The following is a 23,525-nucleotide window of genomic DNA, read 5'->3' as shown; positions in this document are numbered from 1 at the left end:
TACTCCTGAAGAGGCAAAACCAATTCTCTACTTCCACCACCAGTTTTCTCCCCTTAACCCTGAAATCACAGTCCACTGGTTGTGGCTCAGCTGGTGAGCACCATCAGTAGAAGGACCTGACCCTTCAGGACTTGGGCCAAATGTTTTACCAAATATCTGTGGAAGGGAAGTGACAGGCTCTGTGTCCCTGGGTGCCCATCTCCAGTGATGGCCCATCTAAAGCACCTCCCTGTGGGTTCCCCTGTCGAACCCCACGGTGGATTTGGATCCGATCTCAGGTGCAGTGTGTGCACTCATAAAATGTGAGGCTACTCGCGTGCGTGGTGTTATAAAACAGCATCCCCTTAGCAGGCCCGGGGAGAACGTCAATTTATTTGCCTGTGAACCAAGTGTGGCACAACTACTTTCTTTCTTAGTGATCTATCTGCAATATAAAACGAGTCTTTAGCATCTATCTTAAATACTGCAGTGTTGACAAGTTCTCTTGGCAAAAATTAGGCTAATGTTCCCTACGACTGCATTAGCTATAGAAATGAGGCTTTAAATTGAAGCTTAGGAAAGCGCTATACCAACGCTCTCTCCAAGGCATCTTCTTATTCCAGCTTTTATTATTCAAATTCATTCTCACTATAGCTTGGCAGTGTAGCTGGCAGACGAGCTTATCCAATACATTCTGCTAGTCTCGCAGCCAGGCGGTTCGGATCGGGCACCTTTCAGCCTTGAACCGGGGAAATGTTGTCCAACTGTCTGTGGACCTGGGCTCTCTTGGCTCTGGGGGATGCTCTAGGCTCAGGAAAACGTTGGTGTCGGGATGTTACTGCGACCGCTGGTGTGAGAGCGTGCGAAGAGCCAGCTGACACGCGTCGAGTAGAGATGCAATCCAAGTCAATGAGCTGCACGCCTTGCCAGCAGTACAGCGTGTCCTGAAATGCTCCCGGTGATAGCTGGAGAAGGGAGTTTGGTTTTCCTCTGTTGAGCATGTCTATCTCTTCAGTTTCAGCTTTGATTGAGTTATAAACACAGAAGCTGAGGATGGGAACGGAGATTGCTGAGACCCGGTCATGAAGACCCCTTCTCAAGCTTCCCAGCCTTCCCCTTGAAAATAGTTTCTTTTTTTGGCCCTTTTCCCTCTTGTAGCACAATATTAGGCTTCAGCTCCTCATTAACAACTGCAGGTTAACCGTGGCCAGCTTAGACCTCCTGGTTCTTACCCTGGTGTTGGTCTTGATGGATTATCCCTCCCTAGAGGGCAGTTGTGTCCTTTCCATGCCTCCGCGTTGCTGGGTTCTTTGGGGATGGTTTTCTCTGCCCTTACATTGATCTGTGGTGGCTATCTGAACAGCCACTGGAGAGGGGAAGAGAGGCTCTCTGAGGTGACAGATGTGGAATCTGGTTGATGTTCTGGAGGTGCTAATCTGTGTCATATTAAAGAAGCCAAGGTGCCTGGCTCAGAAAGATATTAGATGCCTAAAATTTGGCAGAATAAACATCATCCTCAGTTCATTTTGTCAGGTTCGCAATTCTCCTGGTCATCCCCCTTGTCCTTCTCTGCCTACGTTCTGCATTGATCTTCTCCGAACGTAGATAATCCTTTGGCATCCCAGGTGGGCTTTCTAGTATAACAAATACACCTGTGGGATGACAATTATTTAATAGGTTGCAGTGACATTATGAAGTAGTTTAGGTTTGGGGATAAATAACTTAGCAAGCCAGAGAGGGATTAAAACTGGCTTTTGTAAATAATGTTTCTCTTGGATGTTGACTTGGTGCCATGGCGAGACAAAGGTCACTGCAGCGTCTGTGCAGCCCGGCGTGCCATTTGATAGCTGAAATAATCAGAGTGTGGCTGGATGCCTTCGATGTCAACTTTTCTTCTGCTGCCCAGACCTTTGTGGGGTTAAACTCTCTAAACTGCTGCGGTTCACAGAATTGAGCCCAATATCAAAGGAGAAAATAAATTAAGTGCTTTGTGTTGAATCACTAAGCACATGCATCATGCTATAACCAAGGGTGTGTGGTAATGCATAAGAGATGACTGGCTTGAAACTGGAGATAAGGGTTTGCTTATAAAGTGAAAACATGTGTTTTTGCCAATTTTACAAAAGGGCAACCCTTCCTCCTCCTTCCCTGCTATTATTTTTTTCCTAGTGTATTTTCTGCTGTTGCAGTGCAAGTGAGAGAGAAGCCTTTGCAGAGAGGGAGGTGGAAGGGGAGAACCACTTGTTGCGAGGAGCTCTTTGCCATATGAAGCTTTTCTATACTGGCAGCAGCAGAAGATATATCAACAGATGCTACAGCAGCAACTCCCGTCAGAGAGGCACCATATGTCCTCTCCTGAGCCCTCCCATCGCTCCTTCCCGAAGAGTCTTCCTCCCCAGGCACCTCGCTAGCATCCGCCTTCGCTTCCATTGCTTATGATCTGAGAGCATCCCGGAAAGCGGCAGACACCTCGTGGGAGGTACGTGTTCTGCCCTGCGTGTGACAGCCGCCTCTCTCATCCGTGGAGGTTATCTTGCCACGAGAGGGTCGAGGTTTGATGGGTTTTTAGGCAGGCAGCTAGCTTGGCTCTGTGCGTGCCCCTGCACGAGGCTGGGCTACGTGCAGAATAGTCTTTTTGGCCGCCGGCGATGGTAGGCGTGAGTCAAACAGACCCGCTCTGACAGCATCAACCAGGGTCCGTCGCCTGTCGCCACCAGCTTTGCCTGCCTCTCCCTCCCCTTCCACTCTCCTGCTGCCGGAGCCGGAGGCGAAGCCAAGCACAGGCAGCAAGTGGATTTGGCAAGGGACGGTAGGAGCTGGAGCCCGGTGCTCGCAGGGTGCCGCTGGTTTGAATAACTGGGCTCATGGCCCCTGGCGCTTGCTGATTGATTGAGAGAACATAAATACCGGTGCCGTGGGAGAGCGTTGGATCGGTTTAAATTGGTATTTGTAAGTGGTTGTCCAACCGAGTGTCCAAATTTAACTGATGCTTTCACATGTCTAACCAAGTATTACTTACTGGAAAGCCCCTTCCTTGCGACGCTTTGTTCTCCACTGGCTACGGATCGAATCGCGGAAGGGAGGGATTTGATTCTGGAGTCATTTTAAAAACGTTTTCATTATATCTGCTGAGGGAAACAAATTACAGAGAAGACCTCTCAGCACTAGGCCAAAAGAGTGGCTCTGAAACCCTTTTCAGCTAAACAAATGTTTGAGCTGTAGGCCCAATGGATGGTTTTTAAAGCCATTGTCATTACTGCAGCAAGCAAGCGCTTGGCATTAAAAATCACGGGATGCAAGAAAGTAAGTTCTCCCAAGGTTTACTGTGGGCAACTTGTCTCCCTGTAATCCTGGTTGTGCGGAGCCCTTAGCACCCTGAGTCCACACGGTGATCTCCGTGGCATTGGCCGTAGGAAAACAGTAGCCCAGCGAGCACCGGTGAGTAACTGCTCTCTTGCTTAATAAGAAACTGGAATGGAAATGGCCCTTTCTCTGCGCCCTGTTCAAGTAGGGTTCAAGACCAGCAGAAAGCAGCGCTGCCCCTTTGGGACACGTAAGGACCCGGGGCAAGAGCAGAGATGGTGGCATTTTGTGTTGGGATGTATCAGTGCGGCCGTTCTGGGGTTTTCCTGGCGATGGCTTTGCTGCCAGCGGCACTGCTGGACGCTGAACTGGGATTTGCCCTCGGTGAGCTTGAAAGCGTTTCAGGTGGCTTCTGTCCCTGCCCTGCTGCAGCATGGAGCAAAATCGGTGTTGGTGTTGTATTTAGACATCACCATTTTGACAGGTCGAATTGCAGGATATTTATTAGCATAGCTTGGTGTATTATATAAAACATTTGTCGGATAAACTAACCAACTAAAGTGTCTTATGTGAAATGTCCTTGATTTTGTTGAGGTTTTTTAATTCTTCAGTCTCTCAACATTTCGTCACATTCAGGCATTTCTGGAAGACACTGGTGGAAGTTGCTGCTGAGAGCTAAATATCTGTGGCTTGGGGATCAGGCCCTTCTTGCTCAGTATTTGTCTGCGTGCCCTGGAAAGCAGAAGAAAATCGCAGTTTTGAGTTGTTTGCTCATGCTGTAAGGACAAAACTCCTCTCTCATGGTTTCCTCTGTAATCTCAGGAAGGGAAGGACATCTCTTTGTCCTTGTCACCCCCCTGCACAGCAGGATCTTTGTCCATATCGAGGTGCAATAAGACAAAATAACGGTGGTAAGACCAACCTGACACCTCCAGGACTTTCCATTTGCAGGCAGAGGCAGCAGGATGCCTGCAGCCCCGAGGCAGGCAGCCCCTGGGAGAAGTGGCACGGTGGGGATGGCCACGGTGGGTCACGGCAGGGGTTGGTTCATCCCACATCCCGTCCCCTACAGATGCCGCAAGCATATGCTTAACGAACAGTTCATGAACATGGCAAACATATGGTGATGATGAAAGAGTTTTCTCTATAATTAATTACAGTAGGTAATTAGAGCCCCTGCTGTCACTGATGGTGCGGACCTGAGAAATTCAGGAGCACCGGGCAATGACAGGATGGTGCTTCTCTAAGGATGTGCTGCGCTCAACGGGCAGCTGTGGTTTCCCACCAGAAGTACAGAGCTAATGGAAATAAGAGATGCACGTGAAGTGGCTTTGTAAAGCATTTCATGCAGCGTGGTAGGAGTTTCCACCTGAAGTGTGGATGCAGGCGTCTGAACTGCCTCGCTGGCTACACCGTGGGCGAGGTATGGTGGGAAACGGCGGGGGGTGCTGGGGTGGCTTCTGGGGGGAGCTTCCAGGCCTGATGCTGTTAAACCTCTCCGCTAGCTATCTGGAAGAGGTGATATATAGCATATTAATGACTTTTTCCAGTGGCACTTAATTGGGAAGAGCAGTGAGTGCCGGAAAGCGAACTAATACAAAAGGCTGTAGATGAGTGAAAAAAGGGGCAGGAAGTAGCAAAATGAGATTCAGGCTCTGGGCTTCCTCTTCCCATCAGTAATCCATCTCTTCTTGACCTGTGTCTTCTACACATCTTCCCTTCCTTTTGTATGTAAAAATGTTCCGTTTTGAAATAACAAGCAATCCAAGGAGTGGTATGACTCACCCTTAGAGGAAAAAAAGAAGCCAGGCTTTGCTGCTTCCTTGCTCGGCAGTGCTAAGCGGAGAGTCCGGAGTCAGAGCACGCACCGAGCCCCATCAGACTAGGGCTGGTTCATCTGTTTTCCTCTGAGCCCAGCATTCAGCGTGAGAAACAGGCGGCATATTCGTGCAGCTGGAGCACCGTGCTCGTGTGAAATCCCGTCCTCTCCCCAGGCAGAGCCCGCGGCAGGAGCCGGTCGCCTGGGCCAGTGCCGGGGCAGTTGTGTCCCCCTGTGCATGACCAGCACGTGATACCCCAGCCTCTCCCATTTACCCACTGGTGGCACTGGTGGCTCCTGGAGCTGGCAGTGCCCATGATGTGGCAGAGGGGAGCTGTGCTACTTCCTGGGATTTGTCTCTTTGTGTTTTGTTTTTTTTAATCATTATTTTATTAAAGGAGTAGGTACGGTGCCATCAGATAACTTTTTGCAGATGCTCTGTCAGTCTTGTGCAGCCGTACTATTTTTAATATTGCAGCACTGCCGGTTTGTTTTGCTGGGAATGTTCACATATTGATTTGCGGGTTCTTTTGTTGCCTGTATTAGAAAGAAAGTCCCTTTCCCCGCACTCCCCTGCGCTGAGAGAAGCAAAGAGTAAAGAAAGGTAGATATTATCTGATGCTTGCTCAGATACCAAGGCGAATTTTGAGAACTGCAGAGCCAGTTACTGACTCATAACTGTGGTTTGTTTTCACACCGTTAAAAAAAAAAAAATCTATTAAACTTTTTTTCAGTGGCGAACGAGGGCGTTTACTTGGGGACCTGCCTCGGTGAGCTGGATCACCCTTTTTTCTGCTTGCAGAAGCCTTCCCAAGGGGACATTTCTCTGCCACAGGGGCAAAGTGGTGCCAGAAGGTGTTTCTGGAGGGGGAAGAGTCTCGTGTCCCTCTTGGGCTTCTCTTGCTGGGCAGGTCGATGGGTGGCAGCTCGGGGGTCCAAGGGCTGGGCAGGGGATGGGGAAGCCGCTGCCAGGAGCATAGTGACTTATTGCGTGATCTCGGTATGAGATTTGCACATCTATGTATGACGTAAAACTTACCCGGTTATTTTTAATGCCTGCCTGTTGCTGTGGAGGGAGTTGGGGCTCAGCCTTGTCCCCATGCAGAAATGCAAAACCATTTGTGACCAGCACTAACTGGAATAACGTACTGGAGAGGAGCTGGGCAGGATGACACCTTTCTCATTTAGTGAGGAAACACAGTTGGCCGTTTGGTTGGTCTAGAAAAAGAGAGATGGGGTTACTTGGATGTTGTTACTATGTGATGCACGTTCAGCACAGCAAGACCTCTGCTTTTAGTTATCCTGTATATAATGCGCCTGTTTCTCGCCTTAGTTGTGAGCATGGTTTTCCATTTTTTCCAGTTTTCCATTTGTTTATTTATTTATCATCTTGTTTTCAACCTCTGCGAAACTTGATATAGGTATAGAGCGCTTCAGGAATGTGCACGTAACAGAATAACAGATAACTGTGATTTGGTTACAAGGCAATAATTTAAGTTGACAGGTTTAGCTGATAACGTAAAACACAAGAGAGAAATAGCATCAGTTTATAAACGTCAGCAGAACCCCTGCGAGTGAGTTGCTGCTTTGAAGCCGACTCTGGTGCTTTTACTCCATCTAATTTATTATAAGAAGAAAGAAATGGATGTCTGAAAAAATCTGGCTGACCAAGATTAAAAGAATAGGGCTATAAATTAATTTCTTCCTCGGTGTCACTTTAAGCAACTTTCAGGACAGACAGAAGACATCCAAATAAGACGAACGCTAACGCACTAGAAGGACCTCCAAAAGATCAGGAGTTTTTAGGCTGCGGATGCTCGCACGCGTGGCAGCGCCCAGGTGTGGGGACGGTTTGTCTGGAGAGCAGTGTAAGTCAAAGCGGTTGAGCTCCGGCTTGTGTGAGAGAGCAAAGCCTATCCTGATGCTTCTGCAGCTGATAAAGGGATTAAATTGAGAACGGGAATAACGTTGTCCTAGCAGCGCATTGCCACAGGATCAGTGTCTCCTGCTTGGAAAATAAACGCTGTCGCTTTGCTTTGACATCTATTCCCAATAAATACCTTGTCATTCGTGCAGTGGCAAGGGGTTTTTTTATCCTCTGGAAGTATTTTACCTGTTGGACGTTATCTTTTTGGCTGCGAGGTGAAGGGCTGAGTGATTGCGGGGCAGGCGGGTGGCACGTCCCCGTTGGGGACATTGGGTAGTCTGCTTAAACCCTTTGGCTTTCTCTTGGATCCACCAACCCAAGTGGATGCAGTAATGCGTATTCAAATCATTTTAGTTGTGGTTTAAAAAGTGCCAAGTATGGGATAGTTTTTAAGTGGTAAAGAATACAAACCGGTTGTGGGGGAAGAAGTTTGCTGGCTTTCTCCTCCGACAGCTATAGCCTTTTCTGCAGTTTTGCGGAGGGGTTTTCACAGCTATTTCTACTCACTGGGTAGTTGATTTGGAGGTGGGAAATGAATTAGAATGGAAACTCTTCTTTCCCTTTCTAAGGAGCGAGGGAGTAGGATAGGATGAGATCTAGCGACTGTAGGATTGGGAGATCTCTGGGAAGTGAGACCGTTCAGCTTCATTCAGCAGCACATATATGTAATGCATACCTGCTTGGATAGACATCTTTTGTTTTTCGAAGGTGTCGAGGAGAAAAAAGGTCAGAAAATTGCTTAAATATAAACTTGTTTTTATATTTTGTAATTGAGTTTCATTTCCCAAATGCAACTTAATGCAAACAATAAGTAAAAAGTTAATTCCTCTAGGAAAAAAGCTATTAAGGCTATGATTCTGTATTAACAGCACGTGAAGCTGTGTAATTGCTTGCATATGTATCGCTCCGGTGCATGCTCTGAGTTGTTGAAGAGTATCAAATTATAAGAATCAAAGAGAATCAACTATTTTTAAGGGAAGTGTCTAGAAGCTACATGTTGAAACATGATTAAAATTCAGGATTTCCAGCTTGCTCGTTTAAATCAGCAATTTTAATCACATTATTCAAGTCAACCCACCCTCAAACACACTTTATGAATAATACTTCAGAATACCCCAGACTAAACAAGACTGAAGACTTCATCCTGTCTCAAACACGCGGAATATTTTTAAGTGACTACACCAATCTTTTTGCTGAAAACAGAGACGTCTTTCTTGGTTTATTTAACAAAGCACTATGTTTGTCCTGCTGTGGCATGAACCTGCGCTGCTGTGCCAGTGGCGAGAAGAAATCCCTGTAGCGATGCAAACCGCTTAAATACGTCAAGGCTGAGATTTCTGCTCTGGGATTTGGATGGTCTTGGTCAAATTTCATCTAGGAAAGTGCGAAGAAGCAGAAGCAGGAAAGGTTTGTGCCTTCTCTGATGGCGACCTCCTTAATTCAGTTGCGCCGGGTTTGGGAACTTGTGCACGCTGGGATTCGTGTTTTATTTACTGCTCGCTGAAAATAGAAACTGGGAGGGTTGGTCGCATGGGAGTCGCTCAGCCCTTCTGGAGGCTGCTGCCTTGCTTTCCCTTTTGATGTTTCTTTTAAGCAAAGCCCATCAGCCTCCTTCCTCTCCCCTGGCAACCGAGTGAACTAATGTGGCCAGATGCACTGGGAGCATGACAGCCGGGATATACTGTACTCTTCTAATGGGGACATTTATTTCTGGCTGCGTTTGACAATTCAGGAGTTGCTTCAGTGAGTGCTGCGGTTGTAACCTGGGCTGTCCCAGTGCGAGTGTCTCCCTCGCTTTCTCCCCTATGTGATTTTCGTGCCCATGGAGGAGGAAGACGTCCTTATGCATCTGTATGTTCAGCGTGCAATGCCATTTTATAATTTTATTTTATTTTTTTTCCTTGCCAGCAGCCCCCTGCCTCGGTTTCTCCTGAAACAGGCAGGAGGAGATGCGGTGTTGTCCTTTTCATGGAGATCTTGCAAACTCCTTTTCGACCGGCACGTCCCGGCTGTGTTTCCTGCATCACCTGTGAGCTCAGTTAGCGCAGTGAACTTTTGCAGGGCTCACCTTTTCAAAGTGGGAAGATGCTTCTCTAGACAGACATATAGATTAAAGCTCCCTCATATCACAAGTAAAGGAGCAGGAGAAGGGTTGGGTCTGTCGATGGAAAGCGTACCAAGTGCGAAGGAGGCATATCTAGCCTGTCCTTGCGTCGTTTAAGATGGGAAGATAATCAGGTCTGTCCCCTCGCATATCCAACCAATGCAACTTCCTATGGGTGGGATATGGTGGAGAGAAAGAGGAGCTATCAGAAATGCACCCTCTTTTAATAGGAAATCCTCCAAAATGGATTTTCCTGGTTTTTCTAAATGCATATATACCTGCTGGATGGCTTTAGGCTTTGAAATGTTTTTGTCTGAATTGTGACAAACGTCCCAGCCTTATGTAGGAAGCACCAGGTCCTTTGATCAGTGACATGTCTCTTTGGTCTTGAAGAGGGAGGATCAATCTGGTCGTTCCCTAGACTAGAGCATTTTGTCTTTGAGTACATGTATTTATTGTATGAAATAATTATCCTTGTCTTCGTTTCCCTTTGGTAGGAGATGCTACCTGTCTCCTGCATGCTGTGTTATCTTATCCTAGGTGTCTTTTTAGGTAAAAGGAAACAGATAAAGGAAAGGCTTAATAGGGAAACCTCATCAAGATAGAAGAACACGAGCAGCTGTGTGTGTGTCTGTCTGTCTGTGTGCAGCTGAGATCTCTGTATCCATTCAGCTGCGACCCTGCTCTCCTAAGCAGGCAGATTTCTTGCATTAAAAGAAGAGGAAGCAACATCAAGAAGCAGCAACCAAACATTGCCATCCTTCCATCCCAGTGCAACGGCTGGCCGTTGTGACATGTTTGTGGTGAATTGTGACCAAGAAAAAACACTCTGAATTTCCCATCTTTTTTGCATTTAAAACCAAAGCTTAATGTATTCTGTGTATTTTTCTTGGCAGATAGTAGTGATCATATATTCCTTTTAATACAATATTTCCAAACCAACACAGCCTCGCCTCGGTACGCTTGATATGCAGCATACCTGGCTGTACTCTGCGGTATGCTTTGATTTCTCTTTGGCAGCTGTATTTTATGCCGTCTACCTCAATCAGCAACCAATTCCCCTTTCTCCAAATAGTCTCCAAATCCGCTCCTGATGTGGAGTTTTAGTGCTGTCTTAGGAATTGGCCTGGGAGGGAGGAGGGAGCCAGTGCTTTGCTGCGGTCAGGGTCCCTCCTCCCCTGCGGCACGGAGCCAACCTGGCTGCGCGGGAACGCATTCGGTGGGTCAGGGTGGCATTTCTGCAAGGTTAAAACAGCACTTGTGTCGAAGGGGTGTTGATAGAGGGGAGCGTGGTTGGTGGCCGATAGCCCGCTCCTGTTCACCTTGTGGGACGAGGCTTTTATTTCTCTTTCTCTTGGGTAGCAAAGCTGAAATAATGCACATGCCCTAAAATAATCTGGCCTTTGTTTGTAGGTCAAGCTGTTCCAGCAGGGTCACACGTACGATTAAATCTGCAGACGGGAGACAGAGAAGCCAAGCTCCCAGATAGTGAAAGTGGAAAAAGTGACACGAGAGAAGAGAGAAGAAGAAAAAGGTACGGTGATGCAAAGCATCAGGGGTGGGTGGGCTGCGGGTTTTGTGCCTTTTATTAGAGGTCAGGTTCCCTGGTGCACTCAATTGCTGTCTCTTCCCGAGACATAATTGCTGGTTTAAGAGTTCAGCAGTGCTGAAAATGAAGCCCCGGCCTTTGTGATCCCTTTGGGATGGTGGTAGAAGTGCCCTGAGTGCATATTCAGAGACACCTTCATGGCTTCTCAGGCCGTGACACCGAAACTAAATTTGCAATGTGACTTCTTTGATTGACACTTAGTCCTTTGAAATGTCTGCAGCAATCAGTCTGAAACTGCTTTCTGAGCTTAAACCATCAGAGCAGTTGTAAGGGGCTTTGTTTGTGTTGACCTGAGCCAGATACAGTGGTTTTAGCTTGATGCCGTCAGCAGGCTTGCAACATTCATTTACACATCAGTTACTGCTGACGTTCTGCTTGGATCACCCAGCCTTCCCTGCACCCGTATTTTTTAATCCGTTTCCAAAGTTTCACTGGTGCTGACTTTCCCCTTGGCACACTGATAACAAAGACAGGTTTAGTTACTATGGGGAACTTTCTGTCCTAAAGTGCATGGGATTTACCGCTGCTTCCCTCGTTCCCCCCGTTACTCCTGTTCAGAGCGTGGAGAGGCTCTTTAGCTTCATGAAGCCTCAACGGTTGGCTTTCCTTTCTTCTGTGCAGGCGTGTTTGTAGGCCAGATAAACACTCTCTGAACCAATGAGATGGGTGTAAAGAGCAACACAACGTGGGTTTTTAGCATTTCTGTGCAATTTCTGCTTGGATTTACCCTTGCCCTAACTTTGTGGATGACGATCATCAGAACTTCAGCTGTAAATCTCCATGTTAAAGCTTGCAAGTCCTTAGCAATGATTTAGTGGCACAGTGGTGCTTTTTTGTTTTTCCTCTGAAACATTTCCTGTTTCTCTGTATTGCTACGTGAAATTCAGAGGCATAAATTAATCAGCTATTTTTATTGTGTTAGGACTTGAGATTCTGGGTCGGCGTGCAGATTACAGAGCCTTTTTTGATTGTCAGGGTGAGGTGTCTGCAAACCCCCCCCCCCAAAATATAGCAGTCAGACTAATCTTTTCTTGAGCGTGGAGGTTTTTTGTGTGTTTTAAGTGAGATGCATGGAAATCTAGTGCTCTTAGTGCCTTTCCTCCTGATATTATCCATTGCTAGTATATCACAATGAAAATATTATAGATACAATTGTTCACTCATAACATGGTTTGTTTTGTTTCTTCTGCAAGGCTGGGCAAGGTGGATGTTGACTCAAATTCATTCACATCCCAGGAGCTCAAAAAGGCGTTAGCTAAAATGAAGGAAACTGAGAAGGCAGAAAGAAAGGTAAGGAGAGATCCCTGTTTCTAAAGCAATGCACAGTACACGGATGCGAACACCCTACGTTACACGTCTCAGAAATATGATGGTTAAAGTAATTGCTTGGGAAAATACTGTGCAGACTAATCTTCTGGTGACTAGGGACCTAAAATACCTTTGCTAGCCTGTTAGTGATATAGTTCCCTGGGAAACTCTCACCCCTTTTTGTACTATTCCTGGGTTTTCTGTAAAAATGGAAAACTTCTGTTCAGATCCATTTTATTAATTTCAAACTTTAAGGCCTTGTGTTGCAAGCTGCTTGTGCGTACTTAAGTATATTCTCACAGTTCAGCGTGTTTCTTGGTAATAATTATCCTGTGGGCTGTCGAGGGAGAGAGGGGCAGACACCAAATTTCTTACTGCCGTTCTTGGTGTACCGATGCTAAAGTGAAGCTATGGGATCTTTCCTGAATCCAAAGCAGGTACGTTCAGTAAGCTTCCATAAGTTTTCCGATATCAGTGTGATTAGACTTGAATTAATAATTCGAAAAAGTAACTTGCAAACACTTGTGTGAATCCATGGGCTGATTTTCTTTCCATTGTTTGGATGTATTTTTATCCGTTGCTTTGATTTATTTGTTCAACTGCCACTTGGTTCACAAAAATGTCTGCAGACCCCCAAAGTGGACTGGATTGCAGCGTGATGGTATTTGTAAAGGAAGTTACTTTGCTGTTCACTGTCCTTCTTTTAGCGTGAGGATGTACAAAAAGTATTGTGCAGCTGAGGCGCTTCTGTTCTGGATTCAGTGATGGTGACAAGCCACCGGTCATAACATCCCCTGCGACTGGCACAGCTGGATCCAAAAGTGATCTCATGGTTTAGGTTTCCAATCTCGTGCCCTGGGTAGTGAAAACCAAATGGCCGTGGTGAAGCATAGGCTGAATTTTCCTTATCTAAGCTGTAAGTATCCCATTTACAGATAGTTCACAATCCAAAGTAAGATAGAATATAAGTGCTGCTTTCAGCCCTCTCCAGGCTTGGAGCTGGTCCCCAGCCACTGGCATGACCCTGGTGGGATGATATGCAACTCATCAGGTGGATCACAGCCTTTTTCCCCTCTTCAACTCATCAGTATTTCCTTAGGTCCCCTCTCCTCCTGCTGCCCTGACATTGTTTCAGTCGAAGGAAAACTGAGGTAGGGGTCAAGGCTCTAAAGTATTGGAGTCACAGAAAGTATTTTTCCTCCTCTCTGGCACCGGGGAGTTATTTAGTTTTCTGAAAGATTATTTATGTAGCAGCCAGCATTACTGATAGCAGAACTTCTTGAAATGACTGTCGTTTAAATGCAAAAATTAGTGATACTCTATTATGTGAAAATAAGCCATATTTTAAAAAAACCCTGTTAGAATAGCTATTGTCCCAGCAACTGGGCTAAAACCAGCTACATCTGATGGACCTAAAGTACTCCATTTAAAATGACTCCTGCAGGGAGCAAATTCATCCTTGAAGTAACTGTGTCAAAGTAAATTGAGTTACACCAAGCTACACCAAGCGTGTTCCCATCTATGCTCCTGCAAAGGCAATTCTGTGCGGTTGGGGTGGGGATGGCGTTCTGTTATCGTGCGGTACCTATAGTAATTAGGCCGGTAGTCATTAGCGCCGATTGTGCGGCTGCTGTTAGATTGACAGTGCTTTACTTCCATCACTCTTTTTTTTTTGTTCCCTCTCACGTCTCGAGCCCTCGGCTTCTGTTCACACGTGGGGGACTGGGGCAGTGCTTGCTGGGGGGAGCACTGCACGTGCAGGCTCTCTAGTTGGGGGTCACTCCTGTATAAAAACATGTTTTGCTCTTTGGGTTTGTGGCAGGATCGCTTTCAAAAGGGGCTTTCTGGCTTTCTCCTGCTCTTGGGGCAGTCCGTTTCAGTCTGGCCTCTCTGCTTCCTCCGTCCCCTGTAGCAGCAGGCTCTGTCCCTGCCTGCCCCAGTGTCACCAGTGCTGATGCTGGAGAATTGGTCCCTGCTGGCTCTGGCGTTCTCTTAGATTTCTGGCAGAGCCTTTTCCTTCTCACCGCACACCTTTCCGCAGCTCTCTGGGTTCATCGCAGCCATTGGAGTGCTGTTTGTACGAGGGAGATGAGCCGTGCTGCCCGGAGTGCTATCTCCTGGCCAAGTCCCACGGCACTTCATCTGGCTCCATCTCGCAGCCGCTCCTCCCGCCTTGCTTTCTGACAGCTTCTGTCCCTGCCAGCGAGTGCATACGTTTCCCTGAGAGATAAAGCCATCCTGAAACGCGTTAAATGATTGGGGTGATGAAAGCGTCTTCGTACACGTCCGAGGAGATCTCCTCGATGGCACTGGCATGGAGTCACTGGGCAGTTCAGGCTGGACGGGATCTCCGGAGGTCTTCAGCCCCATCTCTGGCTCCAAGTAGGGTCAGCTCTTAGATCTGGGAGTTGCCCAGAGCTTTTTCCAGTCAGGTCTTGAGAACATCCACTTGCAGGCAAACAGGTAACAGCAATGCTGCCTGCTTCTGGGCTTTACATTGTTTTGGAAGGCGAATAGGATGTAGAAAAGGTGTACAAAGTCCTAGGTGCAGGTTCAGCTCCTCAGGGAGTGCTGGCTGGTACCCAAGGTGGGTATCTCACAGGTAACTGGGTTCCTGGGCTTCTCAGAAGGGCCCTCCAACGCTGATGCACAGCGGTAACTCCATTTGGATAGACAGCCAGGTTCCCCTTGTAACTCTGGGGCTGGGGTTTATCACCCACCTTCATATCTGGTTTCCTCCTTCTGCTTTCAAGGCCCACGAGGAAGAGGTGAGGAAGAAGTTCCGGCCCATAGAGCAGCTGAAGGAGGAATTTGAAAAGCTGAACGTGAAGATGGAAACAGATTATGAAATTATGGTTAAATTAATCGGCAAATTCAATAGCTCTGCCTCCACGCTGGATGAAAAAGTAGCGGCGCTTTATGATCTTGAATATTATGTTCACCAGGTAACAAAAATGCATTAGTAACTACCATGTAAAATCCAGGGGATACGGTGTCATAAACGTGGGTTTATTTTTCTTATCGGTATCAGGTAATACAAATTGCTTAATTATCATAATCCTGGGACAATAACAGACAGCAGAAGGCTACTGCAGGCTTATTTTTATATCCAAGCTTGAGTAAATCATCGCTTGTACCAGTAGCAAGCAGTTTCCTAGGGGTTAGTGTTGCCTGATTTGTTGTTTTTTCTCAGGCTTTTTTTCTTGCTCTCTCTTTTTCTTCTTTTATATGCTAAATGTTATGAAATGGGGTTTTATCTGCCATTTTTGGGTAAGTATAGTGACGGCTGCTAAAAAAATGATTTCCTTGCTTCTTCCACGGAAAGCGTCTGTGGTTGCAGGTAGGTCCCCTTACACCAGTTCACAGAGAATGTCTTCGTACCAGGGAAGACAACAGCCACCCAAACCCCTGTATTTTGTCTTGGCATGGGTAAGAAATGGCACGTAGAGCCTCTCTCACAGCTGGGCCGGTGGCAGAAATCACTGAAGAGGCTCGGGCGAATGGCAAGTTGCTGAGCATCAGCTGAGCCGTGCTAATTGACTCTGTGTGAGATTGAGTATATTTCCTGAAATCTCGCTTTCTCGGGTTTATGCTCACACTTTTTCCCCCTCCTCTGACCTCTCTTGCTCTGCTTTCAGCTTGCACATTTTTACCTCCTGTTGGTTGCAAGCTGTGGGCACAGCACTCTCCTCCCTTGTGCTCGGTGCCTTCCCACGCTGCAGCGGCTTCGGTGGGGGTCCGGGCATCGAGGCTGTGTTCTGCCTCATGGGAAAGGACTGGGCTTCTCCCTCCCCAGCGACTGGGAGAGTTTCCAGTGTCACTCTCAGTGACTTTATCATTTCAGAGGGTGAATGGGACAACTCTTGGGAGATGCCAGTGCAAGACCTTTCACTGAAACTGCACTTCTTAAAACCAAACGTGGTATTTTGGGCGAAGGTAGCTGAAGGAATGTGCTGCTGAGAGAGGGAGTCCATGCACCAGCTAATAGAAGTGTTATTTCCCTGGCTCTTTGTCTTAAATTTCCACACTAAATCTCTGTCATACGCATGCAGAGGCTTCCTTGCTGTTTGTTCTCAATGCTTTTGTTTCACTGACGGCATCTGTCTGACTCGGAGAATAAGTGTGAACAATGAGCGCCCAAAGAGCTTCATATTTATACTCAGGGCTAATTCTGTCTGCTTAAGGGTGCCAGAGCATCAGGCCAGCGTGCTAAAAAGTGATCCCCAAACACCCTGGGGTGCTTTGGATTCCAGCATAATGGTGTGGACTATCGCAGCATAAAATCCTGCCTGCTTGCAGCACGGGATGGGGCGAACAATTTCAGAAAGGCAAAAGGAGCAGGGAAGCAGTCCCTGCTCCCTGTGCGGGGCCTGCAGCAGCAAAGGGAACCACATCCAGCATCAAAGGGGTCAGAAGGGGGGAAATGGCAGGGAGGCTGGCAGGGAGCACAGAGGACTCCTTTGTGCATCGATCACAACGTTGCTCTGTGCCCGCGCTGTCGGGGCAGATGGCTGGGCAGCACCTTCTCATCAGGCAGGAAGCTGATAAGAAATATGACTTGTCTCTAAGCCAGCATGGCTTTTCCTCCTCTTTCTTCTTCCAGCCAGTTGAATGCGTCCAGAGCATTATCTCTGCTTGGTACTGACTTTAGCAGCGCTGGCTTAATGTAATTACTGAATAGCAGCCAAATACGCTTGTGCCGCATAACCCTGGAAGGGCTGAACTTAGGAGTCCTCTGCGGCGAGCCAGGGCCGTGCGGCTGGAGGACGGGGATCCTTGCAGGTGTGGGTGGCCCAGGGCAACACACACTTGCACGTGGGACCGGTGACGGCTCTGCTGCTCCCTTTTCTCCTAGCCTCCGTCTGAATGCTAACGTGCCACGGCTTTTGCTAACTGTTCAGCTCCCGGCTGCCTTGCCTTTGGGGCACAAAACACCCTGTCGAGCGGAAAATGCCGTGCCCGGCAGGGTTTACACGCAAAGGATGCTCTCTGCTCTGCAGCGTGGTCACGGGCATCTGGGAGCTCTGGGACATGAAGCAGCGCGTGCCTCCGAGCTCGCTGTGAGGGACCGGAGGGGAAGCCGTGGCCGGTGCCGAGCTGGGGGAGAGATGCTCTCTCCTGTTCCTGAAGAGTCAGCCCAAGGGCGCTGTGTTTGCTCAGCTTTTGGTTGCCAGCGCTGGTTTGCTTCTCATCAGTCAGGATTCAACTTGGCATGTTTGGGAGTCCATCCTGGAGAAAGAGCAGGAAGGTTTGGCTTGCTAGGTTATCTGTTACGCATAAAAACCAAATGCAAATGTGAAGAGGCCAGAGCATAACTCATTTATAAACAGAATTCACGGTGCTTGCACAGCAGTGTGCGGAGCCAAGACCCCTCCTCATGCGTTGCAGGCTCTTTCTCTCAATTATTTACTCTCCTTATCTTTCTCTCTCCCCTCCTCTGACATGCTACACCATTTCTCACTGCTAATTTCTTCTCCGTTGTGTACGGTTGACATGCTGCTTCTTCCTCGCTCTCGTTTTCTAACATCTTCTCTCTCCCCTCCCCTCCCTGTTTTCTTTCTCCTCTGATCTGAAGCGGCTCCCTGAATAACTGCTGTCATATCTGCTCTTCTCCCATCCCTCTCCTCTCCCACCTTGCCTGTGTACTTTACTCAAGAGCTGTTTTGATCTTTGGCCGCCTTCTGTGCTGATTTCAGTGGACTGAAGCGAGGCACAAGCTGCTGCCTCACAGCATCCTCTGCTCTCCAGAGAGGTTAATACCTTCAAGTTGTTGAGTTTGGGGGTTTTGTTGGTTTTGAAATGGTGAGTGAGGGAAGGAGCTCTCACAACAGACTCCAGTTAAAAAAAAAAAATACATCTTCAAAATAAGCTTTACAGCGCAATTTATATTCTGCAGTTGAGGTGTCTCAGTGACGCTGAGGCTGGCCTGAAGGACTCCGATGCTGATGAGGAAACAGGGACGATTGGTTTTACCACGACTGATGCTGGATGCAAACTTCTGCCTGTCTATGCATTCCCTCTTGAGCAGAAGTCAACGTCCAATTCCAGCATTAAAATGGCCTCGGAGTTTTTACAGAGGCCGAGCAATAAAAGCACCCACTGATAGCTGAAATTGGGTTGCTGCATAGATTTCTTTGTAGACAAAGATGGGCCTGCAGAAAAGGAAGAGAGGTCTGGCTGGTCCAGTTTATAGGGACAGTTAAAAGAACAGGATCTGAAAGGATACAAAAGCTGCTGCAAATCCTGAATCAGCCCCAGCAGACCTGCAGAGATCTGCTTTCTGTCGCCAGCTTTGCAGAGGGACAACAAGTGGTGGGTATTGTCCCGTTGGGGAGAAGAGACGAGCTGTAGCTCCCCAGGTCCTGCTTTGGTAAAGACATACCCGTAGGACATAAAGCTAAGTACCTTCTTCATTCTCTTGGGTACCTAAAATATCCGACTTATGGCCAATTTTGGTGAAGGTGCACCGTTGAGATAAAAATAACACTGAGCATGAAGTCACTGTCGACTAAAAGAGCGTTCAGGCTGGAGCACAGTGCCTGAGCCCGACATACCCTGCGCGCCTTGCGGTGTTTGTCCTGTCCCACCCCATCAGTGGGGTCTGATCGCTGAAGCTGGGGAGGTCGGTTTGCCTAGCCGATAACTCGTTTTTATGTTTTATTTCCATCTGCCAGCATATGCTGTTACTTCCCCGTCTTTCAGGGAGGAGAAGTGTCGAAATTCTAAAACCGACTTTTTTGCACGCATAATTCTGAGCGTTCGTCAGATTCCCTTTTAAACCACAAAAAACACCCCTTGAAAACCAAAATGCATCAATTTGACTTCGGACCGAATTTTGTACTTGAAGCACTTTGTGCTGTTTCTCTAAATTATGTTTGCGAGCCACTCGGAGCCCTTTTCTAATCTCCTCTCCGAGAACAGATGCCCACTGTGATTTGTGCCTGGTTAGCCCCAAGTCTGGTTGAAGTCAAAGATGGATGAATCCCTACTAATGTTTAAACTTTTTCCTACTGGCAGTTAGCCCAATATTGTCTGCTTTAGCAAAATCATTGCTCAGGCTGCCTCGAGGGGAAGCTCCTGGCTGAACCTTCCAAGCAGGGACTGGCTTTTTCTTTTCACGTCTGCGTGAAATTGTTGACCGTACTCACGAAAAACACCCAGAACCGCCCGTGTGCCTCAATGTGAGCCGAGGTGGTGCTGCCCGTGTACCGTTGCTGCTGACAGGCTCTTAAACATTCCTAACTCCTGGTGCTACAATTAGAGCATCAATTAATTAATTGCGTTTGCAAAACATACAATTCCCTGGGTTCCCAGGAAAGGCCTGCTCAGGTGAGAGGGCAAAGAACTGGGGTTTTTTTGACATCATCGGATTTACTGAATTTTTGACATCATCCAAATTACTGATATACGTGTCAAGAATAGTTTTGATATCTAATCAAAGTATTTGAGTTTTCAGCGATGCCTTCTGCATGTGATAATAGCCACCTGTCAGTAGACTGTGCTTCTGCAACCATGACATCCACTGCTCGCAGGCAGCATTGTACGAAATTCCAGCCACAGTCGTTCCCTCTTAATTTTTAATTGCTTTTAAAACTCAGCACTGGTTAAACTAGGAGGGAAGAGATGCTGTGCTTTCCGAAGCAAGGCGTTCTCAAAGAGTTGTTGAGTGGAATCTGGCTGGGGGTTTCGTACTGATGGGGACCTGCTTTCTCCCAGGTGGACAATGCTAAGGACTTCCTCTCCATGGGTGGACTCCGGCTTGTGATCGACGGGCTGAACAGCACCGAGGCCACGCTGAAGGAGCACGCTGCCTTCGTCCTGGGAGCTGCGCTGTCCAGGTGAGCTCTCTCCCACCCAGCCTGGGAGGGTGAAAACCTCAGGAGACCAGATGGGCTCTGTGCTTCTCTTCAGCTCTCTTGATTTATTTCTAATAGCAGGAGCTGAAAGCTGCTCTCGTCCTGCGACACCACAAATTGTCTTCTCCCCTGCCTAGCCCTTTTCTTGCAGCACCGCTTACCCTGGTCGTCTTGTCAGTGTGTCCTCACGCTGCTCGTTAGACTTAGCCAGAAGTAATTTGGTGTGGAAGCTACGATTGTTTTATTGATTTCCTTGGACTCCTTGTTTTTACAAAGTCCAAGGGGAATAATTCTGCCTCCCCCCCTCTCCCCTTGGCAGCCCTCTCCGGGGGAAGATCTGGAGGATGGTGCGGTTATGAGTGCCCCAGGGAGCTCCTTTCTCCCTCCTGCTCCTTGCTCCCAGGCTGCTTTAGGATAGCGAGACGCTGATTTCAGAAACACAGCGACTCTCATGGTCTTTGGAGGTGGGTTTTTAGCCCCAGTGACACGTGCCTCTGACCCCCAGGCATGGCCAAAGGGGTGTCGATTAGACATGGGGTTAGGAACGGGGGCAGCTGGCTGAATCAAGAAGAGACTGGTCTGAAGGATGTTTGTGGTTCATTGGAAAGTGGCTGTTGCCCAAAGGAGCCCAGTCGGCCTCATGCTAAGGCGCAGCGTGTAGTGCTGCAGGTGGTACCATGTGGGCTCAATGGGTTTTATTGGTGCCCGTTTTGTTTTATGGGTTTTGGGGCTTTGTGGTGTGTGTGCATTCACAGGTGCAGAGGCTTTAGAAATGCATTAGATGGACCCAAATGTCAAGGTCAGAAGTGCAGAGTGAAGATTGAAAGTCAGGACTGTTATATCTGCATATTTCTATGCCTAAAAATATGGTCACCTTCTCCTCCAGTATAAATTATTTATCACTTAGTCTGATATATAGTCTACAAATCTGCATTTATTTTGTAATCTTGTATATGATGCAGTTGGTCCTCAGCATGTGTGAAGTAATATGGCCTCACGGACAGCAGCAGGTACGCAGATTTACACCAGGAAATGATCCAGCTTATAGTCTGAAACAGAGCTTGACTTACTGATCCCAGTAAGATACACTCTTTCACATCAGAAACACGGACCCGCTCTTCATATTCTGGCGTATCTTAATGTTTGAAACAATATTGTAATTGTTTTCTTAGGTTCTTTAATAGCATGTAAACTCTTCATTATATGTTTCATAAAGAGAAAACCACGCAGAAGCTCTGGAAACATTTGCAGGTAACTTGCGAAATGACAGGGGCTATTAAATCGCTTCTTTCCTGGTTTAGCTAATGTGACATAAACAAAACTCAAGAAATTCATTGTCTCATGATACGAGCATGTAGCGGTGGCCACGAAATTAATGCTTTTGTATAGCATTCCTCACTTAATTGCAAATGCCTTTCTTTGGACAGAAGCAATCTCTTTTCTAATATGACAATACTAAAATACTGCTTTGGAAACTTGCAGACCTTTTTTCTTTAAAGGACGTTCTGACAGATGGTAGGTTTGAGTGGTTTGGATGATGTATTGTCTGAGAGCTCAGTTCCAAAACGTGAGGAATATTATGCCTCGGTTTTGGGTTTGCTTTTTTCCCCTTGCCGTGCTTAAGCTTTCTCAATAGGCAACTACACGCCAACTCGTCTGCTTTGTGCTATCTGCTTAATTTGTTTGTTCGTACATTTTCTCAGCTTACTCCGTTTAAATTGCTGCGGGCATTTCAAGTACTTCACTCTAAGCATTTTCTGATGTCTTGTGTTTTTCTGAGGGCTTGTTATTTCCTTCACTCACGGTTGTTCTTAGGGGCCTTGGTTAGCTGGTAGGACTTTCCAGTAAATGCCCAGAGGTGCCGCAGCTCACTGGGCTGTAGGGGCATGATCTGATCCCTACTTGTGTGCCTGGGACCGGTATCACATGCCGCGTTGGATGCTGAGCCATGCCTGGGCAAGAGGTGATGGTTTGCTGCTCACCAAATGGGTCTGTGGCCATCTCCCAGGTCACTTCAGCCACGTTGGCTCAGGCCAGCGGTTTCAAGCTAGGCAAACCTTCCCAGAGGAGAATCAGGGCATCATCATAGCAGGTCCTCAGCCCAGTCTGGGAGGCCATTAACTCCTGGCATAGCTGAATTTGGAAGAGGGAGTTTGGCGTTGTCTGTAGGCAAGTTGTTTTATGGCAGGAGAAGACCACTGGGCACTGGGCAGTCTCAGATGTACTTGGGTCACATCCAGAACTTTTCAGCTCTGAAAAATATCCGGATCTTCTCCAGATTTGCGTTGCCCTTAACTCTGATCAGGTAATGAAGTAGGTAAGGAATGGAGCAACCAGCTGCAATCACCCAGGTCTTGCCTGCACACAGTCCGGCCGGGACCTGGATCAGAGGTCTGGCTGTGCTGAAAACCAATTTGGGATAAAAGGGTTTTCAAGTGGATCAGCATCTTGAGCCAACAGTCCAGGTGGCTGGCCAAGATGTTGGATCAGCAAAGGTGGGAGGAGGAGAAAGAGGAGGAGGAGAAGGCACAGCAGGGGCAGCTCAGGATTTCTCCCTCCTGATATCGCTCCTATTTATTCGGCTTAAACTGGACTTCAAAAGCAACCTTAGCACAGCAGGGTTTGGTCCTCAAGGCAAAGGGTCCCAGGGTCTAGTTGCCAGGGTGCTGCCTGCACGGATGCTGTCCTCCCAGCATCCTTCTGCCTCTATCTGTGAGCCTCTGCCATGGAAGAGGGTGACCTGATATGGAAGAAATCAAGACTTCATCTTTCTTTTATATGTCCTTCATTTTAGGCATTTGGCTTTTAATCGCCGAGTCTGTGACCAAATCAAACATCGTTCCATCTGCTAGAGTTTTCTGAGCAGTGCCCTTATTGCAACTCTAAAACCTCATCACAGTCTTACTGTTTTTAAACCTTTAACAAAATGTTTTCCATTCAGCGGTTTGCAAAAGTAAACTTCATTTGAACAATCCTCAAGTGCTCTGATTGCAAATAAAAGTTAAATACACTAACAAAAATAATTGCTAGGCATGTGGGATTGTACATTTAGGTATCCATAATTCACTAACAGTATATGCCAATACACAACATTATCTGGATTTTCAGTGATTGCATTAGCATAAAAGCATGTTAGCATTTATCCGGTGGTACTAGCATTTAAATATATATAAGTATGAAATATTAAGATACAGCATTTTGGAGGCAAGTAAACCTAGTGTCTGTAAAATATTCCTCCGCATTTTTGAAGGTACACTCTAGTAATCTTCGGATGACAATCAGCATTCGCACCATTGGGTCCAAACATTGCAAAAATGTCAATGTTTTATGCAAAGAGGAGCTATATTAAGCTGAAAAAGACTGCTGATGAGAGAAGTGTCTTCTGATGTCCTCTAAGCTATTTACAGGCAGCATCTTCCTTTGTTCGTAGCACAGCCAGGCCTCTGCGCAATTTGTATCTAGATGTTTCACAAGACTGGAAATGTTAGCCAGAAAGGATTATGCTTGTGATTAAAACCTCAATTTTTAAAAACTTTACCTCCAGGAAACGTTTTTCCACACCAATAATTTGAACATTTTAATATTTTGTAATAAAAGGATTTTTGTAATCCCTTTAGAAG

The 23,525-nt window shown here is 47.1% G+C and overlaps 1 protein-coding gene across 3 annotated transcripts in view; it reads left to right on the top strand.

The window, feature by feature from the left end:
• SIL1 (SIL1 nucleotide exchange factor) overlaps window positions 1-23,525 on the top strand; it is a 94,335-nt gene that overhangs the window by 38,493 nt on the left and 32,317 nt on the right. For 2 of the 3 annotated variants that reach the window (XM_059825365.1, XM_059825367.1), the window contains exons 4-7: window positions 10,546-10,666; window positions 11,935-12,031; window positions 14,803-14,994; window positions 19,766-19,887. In XM_059825365.1, the coding sequence (XP_059681348.1) occupies window positions 10,546-10,666; window positions 11,935-12,031; window positions 14,803-14,994; window positions 19,766-19,887 (532 nt within the window). The remainder of the gene's footprint in view (window positions 1-10,545; window positions 10,667-11,934; window positions 12,032-14,802; window positions 14,995-19,765; window positions 19,888-23,525) is intronic. The other variant, XM_059825366.1, reaches the window with a different exon arrangement.

Source organism: Gavia stellata, chromosome 16 (assembly GCF_030936135.1).
Source record: "Gavia stellata isolate bGavSte3 chromosome 16, bGavSte3.hap2, whole genome shotgun sequence".
In the NCBI taxonomy this organism is placed as follows: domain Eukaryota; kingdom Metazoa; phylum Chordata; class Aves; order Gaviiformes; family Gaviidae; genus Gavia; species Gavia stellata.
The sequence above is the reverse complement of the archived record's forward strand: the minus strand, read 5'-3'. Positions and strand labels throughout refer to the sequence as shown.